Source organism: Grus americana, chromosome 25 (assembly GCF_028858705.1).
Source record: "Grus americana isolate bGruAme1 chromosome 25, bGruAme1.mat, whole genome shotgun sequence".
Classification (NCBI taxonomy): domain Eukaryota; kingdom Metazoa; phylum Chordata; class Aves; order Gruiformes; family Gruidae; genus Grus; species Grus americana.
In genome coordinates this window covers 5,696,176-5,708,625 of record NC_072876.1, presented here as the reverse complement: position 1 = coordinate 5,708,625, position 12,450 = coordinate 5,696,176, and the positions used below count along the sequence as shown (strand labels likewise).

The window sequence follows — 12,450 nt, the reverse complement described above, 5'->3', positions numbered from 1 at the left end:
ATCTACTGGCATCTAGTGTTGGCTTTCGACATTACTCTTCGTGTTTCAGATTTCAAAAGCGTCAGACTCGGCTCCTGGGGTTGCTTCACAATAGCTGTCTTTCAAAGATTTAGGACATTTTGGGAAAAAAAAAGAGGCTCCTAAATAAATGGCCTGGTTTTCAAGAGTGCTGAGAGACTCGTGTTCCATTAACCTGAATGGGAACTTCTGGAAAAATCAGGCCATTAACTTCTGTCTTGGAAATACTTTTGGCTTGCTCAGTAAAGGGGTTTTAACCACTCAAATGGTCATTTTTCAACATTATAAACTGCTCTTTTTTTTTTTTTTTCCCCCAATGTGAATTTCAGGTCCTGAAATTAACCCAACGGGAGTTCAAGGTGCAGGGACCCAAAAAAACAACATGGAGATAACCTGGACGGTGAGTTCTTCTTTGATGCTTGACAGCCACCCAGCATCTTACCATTATGGTCACAGATGCTGAGAGACAGAGAACCCAGCTTCTCTAGCATGTGTCATGTACCACACAGAATACCTTGATGATGATAAAGGAAATAAAAAGCAGAAGATTCACCTACAAGAGAGGCCATTGTTGGTGCCTAGAAGAAGGTTTGTGATAAAAACAATAATTTGCAACTATGTAAGCCAAAGAAAAGATGCTGGATCACAGATGCAGGTTAGGGAGGATGCTCAGAGAGTCTGATTCCTTAAGCAGGAGGTAGGGCTTACAGACCAGCTCTTGCTTTTCTTCGTGGACCAGCAGGTGTCATCCACAAATAAGCCAGCATCTGTGAGGAGGAATGAAATTGCAGTGGGAGTATGGACTGGAATATAAGGCTATGGTTCTTGGTCCTGCCTTGGGTCTGGAGGGCAAGGACTAGGTATGTCTCTGTGGGAGCAAAAGTATTGACCTCCTTTGAGATTCGCTGATGGAGTACAAAATAAGAACCAGCTGCTGAACAGAATTTTTTGGAGCTCCGTGGCAGAGAAATACAGTTGCTCTTTCTCCCTCTCACTTTCTTTTTCTGTTTTGGTCCATTAAGCCTCTGAATGCAACTCAAGCTTATGGGCCCAACCTCAGGTACATCGTGAGATGGAGGAGAAGGGACCCCCGGGGCAGCTGGTACAATGAGACAGTGAAGACACCGCGGCACATCGTCTGGAACACACCCATCTACGTACCCTACGAGATCAAAGTGCAGGCAGAGAATGACTTTGGTAGAGCACCGGAGCCTGACACCGTCATCGGCTATTCAGGGGAAGATTGTGAGTATTTTCTGAGCCAGAGATCGTAAGTGTTTCAGAAGGGCAGGATCCCGCCCAAGGTCAGTGGGGTGGCACCTGTGCCCGGGACGTGTTCACAGCATTGCTTGATTTGGCACAAAAATTCAGTTCCAGGCATTGGAAGAAAGAGGCTTGGCCCTTAGATTCTGTTCTGGGCTCTGCCTGCAGCTGCCTGCATGATCCAAGTCACTTAGCCTCTCCCTCGCTCTCTGTAAGACCCAGATAACGCTCTGAGTGTGGAAGATGGTAAGATTTCATTTAAGATGAGCTCTGGCTGTATTCCAATGACCCGCATTAAATTTTTTTGCCCCTGACATCTGTGGAACACTGAGTTCATCTCAGCTGAGGGCTGGTACGAATGGCCAAAAGGACCTTGGTTCACCCTGGGCTGAATTCTTGTGCCTCTCCGATAAGGGCCCAGCTTGGGCTCTTGTTTGCGACACACCATCGGCTCAGCTTATCTTTCTTTAAAACTCTCCACCTGGTCACGCAGAATTTGTTTAACTCTTTTCACCTTCTTTCTGGGCTACTGGTATCGCTGCCTGTGCCTGTAGCGTCAAGACTCTGAACTACAATTATCCTTACCCTGCCAGGATGATGTGGTTTGCTGCCAGTAGCTTTATTTTTAAGGAAATATCTATAAGTTCCTCTCATTGCAGCATCAGTGGGGGGTCCCTGCCTGCGTGACTTTGGGATTATCGAGAAGTAAGGCAGATAAGGCTGCTAATCATCCATGACTCTAGGCTTGAAGTCAAGGGGACACAAACAGGGCACAGCAATTTCCAGAAAATCTGCGGTGTTGGTGCTGAGGTGGCACGACATATCCTCCGATGGGGCATCTTCTCCCGGAGGAGACAGGGCAACAGGAAGGAAAATGGGCAGAAACGGTGGGAGTCAGGGGAAGAGCTGAGCACGGGAAGCCAAGCTGGACCTAGCTGAGAGGCTGTTACTGGGAAAGCTCCACCGTCGTCTCTGCGTTACCTGTCTGTGCGCTACCAGGGGGTTTGTTCTAGTTTCAGGTGAAAACTTGTGCGAAAATTTTGAGTTTGGGGAGGATCTGAACGAGCCTGCGCACGTGTGCTTTGTGTGGGGGTAAAAAAGGGAGACCAAAGCTCCCGTGTGGCACCCCAGACACAAATGTGTTCCTGCCTCTATCCCGAGGGGTGGGACAAGTTAAAAAAAAAAAAAAACAAAACACCAAAACCAACCAAACAAAATAGTCCCTGCCCTGTCACGTCTGAAGTGCTTCACCAATAACTGCGGATTTCTACATACAGGCAGGTGACCTGTAAAAAGGAGGTAAAAAACCCAACTGGCTCAACAGCAGGTTCTGGCCAAATTCAGATTAATGGATGTGGAAATAACAGGCAGTTTTGTAACTCTTGTGTCTAAGAGCAGGAGGAGGGGGCTGGATTTGTTGGTCCCCTTCACGCGGAGAGGGAGGCGAGAGCCCCCCCTTCTAATGGGATCTCTTGCGGCAGCGTGTAGGAAGACCTGCTGATAACTGGATCATGAATATTCTCGTGCTGGCTGGCTGAGTGAAATACGAGGGGTTTCCCCTCTTTCCTGCGGAAGCGCTGCTAAAAAACCCCATAGTTTTGAAGGCATGCATAGCTCAGGGAGAAGGTGAGGGGGGCAGAGGCAGGCGATGCTATTCCGTGTATCTGCAGGGTCGTGGGTCTGCTCACCTCAAACAAGGGCAGCCAGGAAGCGGAGAGTTGGCCTGTTGCTCCTGTTTTATGTTATCCAGTGTGGAAATCCTCAGAAATTGAATTCAAGGAGGGAGAAAAAGGAGATGATTACCCCCATGAAAACGCCGGGGTGCCAGCAGATGGCAGAGCCGGCGCACGGGGCCGCCGCTCGCCCCGTTTGCAGCAACCCCGCGATGCTGCGATGGGAAAACCATGGCGAGGGGTGGGGGCAGGAGGGGTGTCCGTCCGTCTGTCTGACCTCCAGGGTACCGCTGGATGCCTGACCTACGCTCTGCTTTATCCCTGAACGCTCAGATCCCAAGGCTGCGCCTACGGATGTTAGGATAAGGGTTTTAAACAGCACTGCCGTTGCTCTGACCTGGACCCGAGTGCACCTGGACACCATCCAGGGACAGCTCAAGGAGTACAGAGTGAGCAACACCAAATCTCTTTGGCACTGACTATTAATACAGCTAACCTTCTCACGAGCCGGGGTGGCCCCGGTGATGGAGCTGCCTGCAATGGGGATGACAGAAAATTCTCCTCCGGCCATTGGGACCCTTTTGCCGTGGCTGGGTGCAGACCGCAGGGGCTGAGCTCTGCTCTGGAGCAGCACCAGAAACAAAGGACCTTGGTTTGCTCTGGGGACGGGGCTGGGGACATGTCCCTTTGCTCCCCCCGGGCTCGGTGCAGGGCCGGCCCTTCCCAGTGCCTGCCTGTGGGATCTGGGGTGCTCAGACAAAGCAAGTGGGGCTGCCCTTGTGCACCCAGAGAGGGACTCGGGGTGGTCCTGCCCATGCACCGAGGTGTCTCCTGGCTCTAGAGCTGCCCCAAACCATGGGCTGCTGACCCTGGGGGGCACGGCCTCAGATAGGTACAAACAGGCTGGGTTTTGTGTCATCCCCAAAGTACCTACCTCGTCTTTTAATGAACACCAACCCCTGCAAAGCCTAAACCCAGCGGTTTGTACTAACTGGCAACTAAAGACAGCATGGATCCTGTTTGTTCGTTTACTGCTAAGGTAAAATACCAGTGTTTATGTACAGAGGACAGACCCTGGTCAAAACAAGCCAGACTCTGGACAGAGCCCCTTCTATCTGAGTTTAAGACGGTACCAAAAGCGCGTGTCCTGCGAACAGTTATTACATTTCAAATCCAATAATCCGCTGGGCATAAAGCAAGCTCCCTGAATACGGCTTTCAATTTTTTTTTCTGCCTCTGCTCTGTCATTCTGGTCTATTTTCTGAGCGAATCTTATTTCTGCATGAAATAAGATTTACAGTCAGGGCTTCGAATGGGAGACTTTCCAAGTTCAGACTTTCCTTTGTGCCTGGACGCGTCCCACCTTTCCTTGTACACCGCTACGGTACTGATCTGGGTAGAAAGGGGGAGTCACTTGATGCCTAGCGCTCGGGAGCCAGAAACAGCTCTTCTCAGTCTGAGCTAAGCTGGTTTTTGCTCTGTGACCTTTGGTAAGCACTTAACCCCATGCCTCTGCCTCCTCTTCCTCGGGTAACACCACTGACCTGCCTCGCTGGGGGGACGTGGAGCTTCATTAATTGCTCTAAAAGGTTTCTGCAGCAGAGAGCTGCTCTTTGGAAAGGCGAAGTTTTGCTACGCTTTGTTAATGAAAAAACCAATTGCACTTAAATGGGAAAAGCTTCACTTGCCATGCATGTTTCTTGAAGGCCTATTTCTGGAGAGACAGTAGTTTGCTGAAGAACCTGTGGGTCTCCAAAAAACGGCAGTATGTGAGTTTTCCTGGAGACCGAAACCGGGGCATAGTGTCCCGGCTGTTTCCTTACAGCAACTACAAGCTTGAGATGGTTGTAACCAACGGGAGAGGAGATGGGCCACGCAGTGAAGTTAAGGAGTTCCCCACACCAGAAGGAGGTACGTTCCCAGGGTGGGGGGGCTGTGCAGCACCCGTCCCTCGGGCGCCTGCCGGGGAGAGGTTTGGGTGGTTCAGCTCTGCAGAGCGGACCGGGAGCTGCGCGGCTCTGCGGCAGAGCCACGATGATGCTGGGGAGATGCACTAGGGATGATTTTTTTTAGCTGTGCCCGGGCAGCATCTTCTGGGCAGCACCGCTGTCACACGGCACTGCTGTCTGCCTTCGTCACCGCGTGGTGGGTGACATCTCTGCAGCTGCACCTAGAGCTAACTACGGGCACTGTCTCATCAATCTAAAAATCCCCTTCGGGTACTTTGAACACATCAGCAAGTAGCTCTGAGGCTGAACAAGGGAAATGTTTGCAAAGCCTCTTCAGAGGCGCAGCACCGTGCCCTTGATTTGCTGCCTGACCTGCAAATGTCACCGCGCCTCCCCGTGCTGCGGGTCGGCCAAATGGGAGGGAATATATTCATCTGGCTCAGGAAAAGGCAGCAAAATCTCTGTAAGACCTGAGTACTTTTGTTCTGAAAGGATGGCACTAATACCCCGTCAGGCTTTTAAGGCAAGAGCGCCTCGTTCCTCTGTTTAAAGAGCTCGTGTCAAGGATGAACTTGAGATTTCTAATTTTCTTGCTGTCACAGGAGCTATTTATAGACACGCCAATAACTTTTTGTTGGAGCTGCACTTTCAGCGGCTGCCAATGACTCTTCCTATGGCACAGACATTTTTGGCGCAGCACGTTACAAAAATGCAAGAGGACAAAACAGTAAGGGCTGGAAGCAAATCCTGTCTCAACACAAAATACTAAGGGGTCTTCCTCTTCCTCCTCACCCTATTCCTGCCGTACAAGACCAGCATCTCTCAGTCCTCTCTCTTCCTTAACATTTTCTGGGATGCTGTCACCATTTTCTAAGGATTTTCAATTGACCAGCCACAATTAAGCTTGTTAAAAAAAAAGAAAGGACTCTGTTCCAGGAGGGCGGTTTTGCAGTCAGGTGGGTTTTGGTTGAGCTGTTTACCTGTGTGCTAGAGGCACGGAGCAGTTGGGGTAGCTACTCGCAGTTGGGGTAGCTACTCGCAGTTGGGGTAGCTACACGCATACGTGGGCAGCACTGATTGAAACAATTAGAGCAGATTATACTCTTGTCACAAGTAAACTGCTGATTTGTTTTTTTCCTATACCACTAAGCGATTTTATTGACTATATATTGATGTTTAGGAGGTTGAATGATATTCTGCAAAACTTCTGTTTAAAGAAAATAATAATCGCTAGTCTCTCAGATCAGAGAGCCACGTTCTTTTCCCAGTCAGGATACTGCAATTATGAGTAAACCAGGAGAATAATTTCATTCAAGAATGTATAATGCTTTTTCCTTTACTAGCTTTGACTAAGCAGTCATAAAAGCAGCCATTCCTCAGGGTAAGGACCACTGTATACGTGCACCAGCTCCCTGTTACAGATCTCTAGACGTTAATAACACAAAGATGCTTTGCAATAAGAGAAGCTGCTATACTATATTTCACCATTCCAACAGATAAATAGATGCGATGTAAATGCTGGGCTGGGTGGGGGCTGTAAGCAAGACCAGTAAAGTATGCGTACAACATGCAGCAGCGGGACTTGAACTGTGCCACAGCTCCGCTTCACGGCTGTAGCATCTTTTGCGGGTGCCTCACCGAGCTGCGTGCTGGAGGGCAGCGGTACCCAGCCAGCGCAGCACGGGCACGGTGCTGCCGGGGTTGCATGCGGAGCTGCTCTGGTTTCTGCTCCCTGCACGCACGCTGCTGAAAACCCTGGGCTGGCGCATGGGTTCTGGCACAGATTCCTCTTCAATCGGTTTCTGACCTTTAGCGCGTGTGTGTTATCTCTGTGCGTGTGTGTATTTATGAGTGTCTTGAGTGTATCAGTCAGCCTGCAATGTATACAGTATGGTAAGGTATGTTATCGTCTATGTTTTTTTCTTCTTTCTCTCTCCTTCCTCATCCCATCCTCCTCCCAAGTGCCCAGCTCCCCCAGGTATTTAAGAATCCGACAGCCAAATCTGGAAAGCATCAATCTGGAGTGGGATCACCCAGAGCATCCCAATGGAGTCCTCACAGGATACAACCTTAGATATCAAGCCTGTACGTTCCACATATTATCTTCTTAGTGATAACAGTTAAGCCATTAAATATTTTCCTTGCTGCTAATTACCTCCTCGCCTAGCACAGAAAGCTCTCTGTAAGGAACTGGAGACTTTCGTCACAAGAAGAGACACACTGGTGCTGGCGGGGAGTCCTGGAGCAGTGCTGGGCAGCTGCGGTTAACCAGGGAGGGTGGCGGGTGCTCAGCAGTTCTCCAGACTTGACCATTGAAGGGAAATAAGTTTGATCTCTGATTTAGAAAGACCTTTAAGCGCAGTCGGAGTAGTTTACGTGCTCACTCAAACACAAGCTTCTGGCTATATAAGAGATGCTGCCCGGAGTGCAGCACGCCCTGCAGAGCCCAGCGCGATGCCCGGGGTGGTACAGCCTTCTCTGCTTGAGACCTTGGCACTCGTGCTGTCCCTTCCCTGACCACCTGTACAACCCTGGATGTCCCCGCTAGCGTTTCCCCAGCCAGTTAAGTCACCAGCTCCCAGGATGGAGTGTGTTCAACAGCAGCTATAGCTCTGAGCACACGTGGCCTCGCACCGACGGCCAGTCGGTCCTGGGGGAGAGCTGATGAGGTAGATGGCACAGAATTTTTCTGAAACAAGGCTGAAGCCACCACGACCTGCCTTTCCTCCCCAGTTAACGGATCCAAAACGGGCCGAACCCTGGTAGAGAACTTCTCTCCCAATCAGACAAGGTTCACCCTGCAGAGGACAGACCCCATCTCGCGCTATCGCTTCTTCCTGCGGGCACGGACCCAGGTGGGAGAAGGAGAAACCATAGTGGAGGAGTCGCCAGCCTTGCTGAACGAAGGTATGTGCAGCAGCAACAGCTTCTGGCTTTGCTGAGGGGTTGGGGGGGTGATGGAACATGTGTCAGCCAAAAACTGCAGGTCAGAGAATCAGGTGGTCTGCAGAGCAACCAGTACAAGATAGTAACTGGCACACAGCTACTATCTTCTGCAGAGACAGACTGACCAGGACCAAATACTGCAGCAGAAATGCTACAGAGGTGACTGGGGGACTGTCCTGTGCTCGGGGAGGGGACACACACCATCTTGCTGACCCCCAAGCAATTAGCATTCCCCATGTGCCCTGGAGCAGGAGGAATCTTGCTCTCCTCTTGCAAAAGGTGAGGCTCTGATCTGCCCCTCTGCAGCCTCTGGAAAAGGTAAATAAGGTGCAGATGTGGGTGCTTTTTACGTGGCTCGAAGGGGGGAGCAGCAGCTGCATCCTCCAGGCAGGGGGTACAGTGCCACCCCATAACCAGCAGCTGCCCTGACCCTCCAAAGCCAAGCCCCAACTCTCGGAGTCATAATAAGATAAAATGCCCATTGTGGGACATTCATCACACTAAGTGAAAGTTCAGGAGCCCTGAGGGAACTCAGGGAGACAAAAGCTGGCTCTTTCCTTTCTTTAGCATTTGCTAAAAGACCTATGATTTGGTTAGCACTCTGATTTAATGGGGGTTTTGTCTCCTTTCCTCCATCTCCCCCTCCCCAACTAATGGCTTTGAGTAGGAAAAGTAATTTCTACTGATGACCCAGTGGAAATGAAATGCTTCCTGACACCTCTTAGGTAGGCTCCAGCATCACTAATTGATGTGACAGGATGGGAGATGGGGCTGCATACGCTATGGAAAAAAATCAGCTCAGTTACACCCTGGCAAACATGAGAGGGGGCACGTCATTGCTTTAAAAAGGAGCTTTGCTGAACAGTTAGAGCACAGGACTGAAGTTGTCGGTGTTGAGAGTCAACAGTTCTCGTCGTTTCATGTGCATTTGCTTTACTGGGTTTGTTTCTATACACTGATAACGGTGCCTGTTGGGAGAGCACAGCTAAATAATAGCCGTAACCAGCTGCTGGGGTGTATTGCTTCACTGAGTTGTGTCAGGCAATGGCAGGTACAGCGCGCGCCAGCGTGACAAGGTAAGGTTCCCCGTCCATGGGTCGGGGATGCGGATGGGTGGTGGTACCCACGGCTGCCCCCGCCGAAGGGACGGGCTGCTGCCGCTTAGCAAAAGGACAAAGCAGCGGCCATAAAGCAGCAAGAAAAAAATAAGAGTCAAACCCCAGTCTGAAGTGACAGAAATATGGCAAAGTTTGACCTCAAAGCATGAGACCCCCCCAGGTACAACACGACATAGGCGAGGTCTGCTAACGACAGGCATGTAAGTACGATTAGCAGCTCTAAACGCCCGCTTCGATGTGACGGTACCTGCTGTAAAGCTACGCGAAAGACGAGTTTGGAATTTTAAAAAAAAAAAAAAAAGGCAGATTAAGAAAATGAAACCCATTAATGCATTCAGAGGTTGTTTTCTGCTTGCCAGACTCGTTCACCTGAGAAGTTTACATAAAATACATCTCTCTGCTGTTCTGCGCCAAGGGCTCTAACCCACACAAGGCAGGACGGCCACTGAATTTAAAATTACCCTAGAAAAACTAAGGTGAAATTCAGAGCGTCAAAACCGGTCCTTGCTGGGATTAGAAATAAACACCTGCTTAAGCACTCTGCTTAATCGACACCACTGGCATCTCTGCTGGGGAGCTGGTGTGTGTTTAACCAGTAATCCCCATCTCCAAGGGGACGTCCCTGCTCTCTCCACCCTGTGCTCTGACGCGCAGGAGGGCGACGGGTTGCAGCTAACGCATTTATTCCCTCTCTCTCAAGTCTCTGGTGACTGTGTGCAAGTGGTCCCAAGTCTCTTGTTGGTGTGTTCTGGTTGTTTTATATATTCCTCTGTTTTTCTCTTCCCTTCTCTTCTATGCTCTCCTCGTATTCCCCTCTCTATCCTTGGCGCTGCCCTCTGAAGCCACGCCAACCCCAGGTACCGTACCAGCCGGAGGAGGTAACAGGCATGGGGCAAGGCTCACTCCACGCTCGCTCGCCTGTGCTGGCAATTAAGCATGCGCTCCATTAACCCTTTCAATGGGAAGGTGAAGTGTCAGCAGTCGGAATTGGCCATACGAAACAATGGCAGGTAAAAGGAAGCCCCGCAGGCAGCGGGGACTAGGGCAGGCTCCACGGGAGGGGGGTCTGCAAAGATTAAAATATCTCTGAGCAGGGCTTAACAGCCTCTCAGATGCCTGATGGTAGCCAAACCCACCAAACACTGCGGCTGCCACAGACTGTACGAGCAAAACTGAGAGTCAAGTTGCGCTATTAAAGAGGTTTTTAATCCCAGATCTCTCCCTTTTTAAGCCTTAACATCCCTGCCCTGTGAAATACAGAAAAACATTTACCAGCCCTCCCCGACTCAGTGGTGCCTGCCTGTGCTCTGCCCTGCAGGATTTAAGCTCTATGGTTACACCCAGGAGCAGCACTATTGCTGCCGGAGCGGCTGCCTCCCTTGGCCGCGCAGGTCTGCGTTGCAGCGTGGGGGGACCACAAGCCACCCACCTCCGCACGGGTCTTTTAGGGCTGCCAGGGCTTTCGTAGAGCAGAATCCTTTTGTTTCCAGGTGCCCATTGAAAGGGTTAAGGACGATGTTTGTGCCACAGCTGTGCATGTCTGCATGCGAGGCTACTGCTGGCTTTGCCCTCGATTGCGAATTTCTACAGCAGCAGTTGAAGCAGAGAGAAACCTTTTCTTGTACCGGGGCGGGGGGGTGCAGCATCTCCACCTGCTTTCAAGGAAACCCAAATCCTCAGTTACCCAGTGTCAACCCTGCAAAGTCCAACCTGCAAAGCACAAACTTCTGGTTGCCCAAAACAAAAGGACACCCACCTCTTACGAAAGCTGCAGACATGACTTCCAGACCTCCCCCCCCTTTTGAGCCACTATTTCAGCAGCGGGGACAGCCCCGTGCCCGCGCTCAGAGGCGGGGGGGGGGGGGTAGCGGCAGTGCCCGGGCGTGCAGCCAGCCAGAACGCACCCCGAATGCTGCGGAAAAGCTTTTGGTCTGGAGCAAGGGCACTCGCCTGCCCTGCCCCAAGGGCTCTGTAAGAGGTCGTGCTTTGTCTTTGCTGGACACGGCCCCGGGGCTTCCCGAGGAGGAACAGCTTCTTAGGGAAGGCTCTTCCCAAGGGATACAAGTGCAGGACCCGCTCTCTGCACCTGTAGGTTTTGCTTTACTACCTCATAGATGTTTCTCCTCCTTTTATTTTGTTGCGGTGATGTCTCTCTGCCCAATATTATTTTTGTGGTTTGTTTTTTTTTTTCCTTTCTGAATAGATGCCAGTCTTTTCCTTACTATATTTTCTCTTCCTATTAAAAAAAAAAAAAAAACAAAACCAAAAAAAAACCAGAAAAACAGGGTAACAGATTGGTCTGCTTTGGGTGGTGGGAAACTGAAATCGGACGTAACCTTTTGGCTTAGAGGGTCTCTATCCTCCGCGTCCAGGAGGGCTGTTTTGCTGCTCAACCTCATACTTTGGCCAGGGTTTAGCTTAGCCACAAGAATCTGGATTTTCTTTGTGGATCAGGATCACCTTCTTAAAGCACTTTTCTACTTGCGGTGGCTATTGCTGAGCTTTGAAAACACAACGTGATCTCTCTATCCTTCCACCATCATATCATTTCCGGCATAATTTCTTACACCACTGGAAGCTAGATGAACGAATTGCCATTTAAAGGATAATTCTACAAGAACAGAGCCCCCTAGTCCCTCATCCCGCTATTTTTTACCTTCTGCTAGGCGAAATAACAAAGTGAAAAGCTATGCCAGAGCCGAAAGCCATCCAAGGAACTGGAGTAGTAGGTCGATAAGCGCTAACTCGGCCGCGTCCGCAGCTTCCTCGCCGTGCTAGGCTTCAGCACGAGAAACCAAGGCAGCGTACGCCATAGCAAGATCCAGCGCACATCTCTGCCGTGCTCTTGAGCTGGATGTCATTTCTCGTTAGGGCGCGGAGCGGGTGCGGGAGCTCTTACACAATTCGAGCGGTGTTTGTCCCGAGAGGCTGTTTCTCTTCCTAACAAGTACGGGGTTGGAGTGAAATACTGCTTGACCTTTCTCGGAAGATTCCTCTCCGCTCAGTGACCTGGATTTTTGTAGATTTTTTTTTTTCATGGATTCACATTGAAAGTTGTCTTAAATTGCAGTAAAATGCTCTTTGCCATGAGCTACTGGCACTAAAAAAAAAATTAGAGAGGTCCTTCCCCCCCCCCCCCCCCCAGGAGTAACCTTACATATAGCTGGTTTGTGCGTGTATGAGAAACTGGACCAGCTTGATAAAATCACAGTGAAGTGCAGGGAACTTTCCCTTAGGAAAGGCTTGATTTTTCCTAAGCCAGACCTGGACAAAGAAAGAGGGGCTATGGGAAAAGAGGGGACATCTAAGACGGGCTCTCATTTATGCTATGAAATGAGGAAAAAAAAAAAATAATCAAAACTGGATCCCATACTACCAGTGTGTGTGGAAAAACGTCATCAGGGACCATAAAGAATATTGGTCCTAGGCTTTAAGGACAAAAACATTGACTTTTGTCTGTTCCCTTCTTGTCTCCATAATTAG

The 12,450-nt window shown here is 50.1% G+C and overlaps 1 protein-coding gene across 34 annotated transcripts in view; it reads left to right on the top strand.

Annotated features, from left to right (window-relative positions):
• The window catches only part of NFASC (neurofascin), a 97,113-nt gene that overhangs the window by 58,262 nt on the left and 26,401 nt on the right, over positions 1 to 12,450 (top strand). For 13 of the 34 annotated variants that reach the window (XM_054803995.1, XM_054803991.1, XM_054803993.1 and 10 more), the window contains 7 exons: positions 348 to 418; positions 1,041 to 1,263; positions 3,288 to 3,403; positions 4,661 to 4,865; positions 6,866 to 6,988; positions 7,637 to 7,810; positions 9,810 to 9,845. In XM_054803995.1, the coding sequence (XP_054659970.1) occupies positions 348 to 418; positions 1,041 to 1,263; positions 3,288 to 3,403; positions 4,661 to 4,865; positions 6,866 to 6,988; positions 7,637 to 7,810; positions 9,810 to 9,845 (948 nt within the window). Of the gene's footprint in view, positions 1 to 347; positions 419 to 1,040; positions 1,264 to 3,287; positions 6,142 to 6,865; positions 6,989 to 7,636; positions 7,811 to 9,809; positions 9,846 to 12,450 lie in introns of those variants that run through there. The other 21 variants (XM_054804007.1, XM_054804006.1, XM_054804004.1 and 18 more) reach the window with 7 other exon arrangements.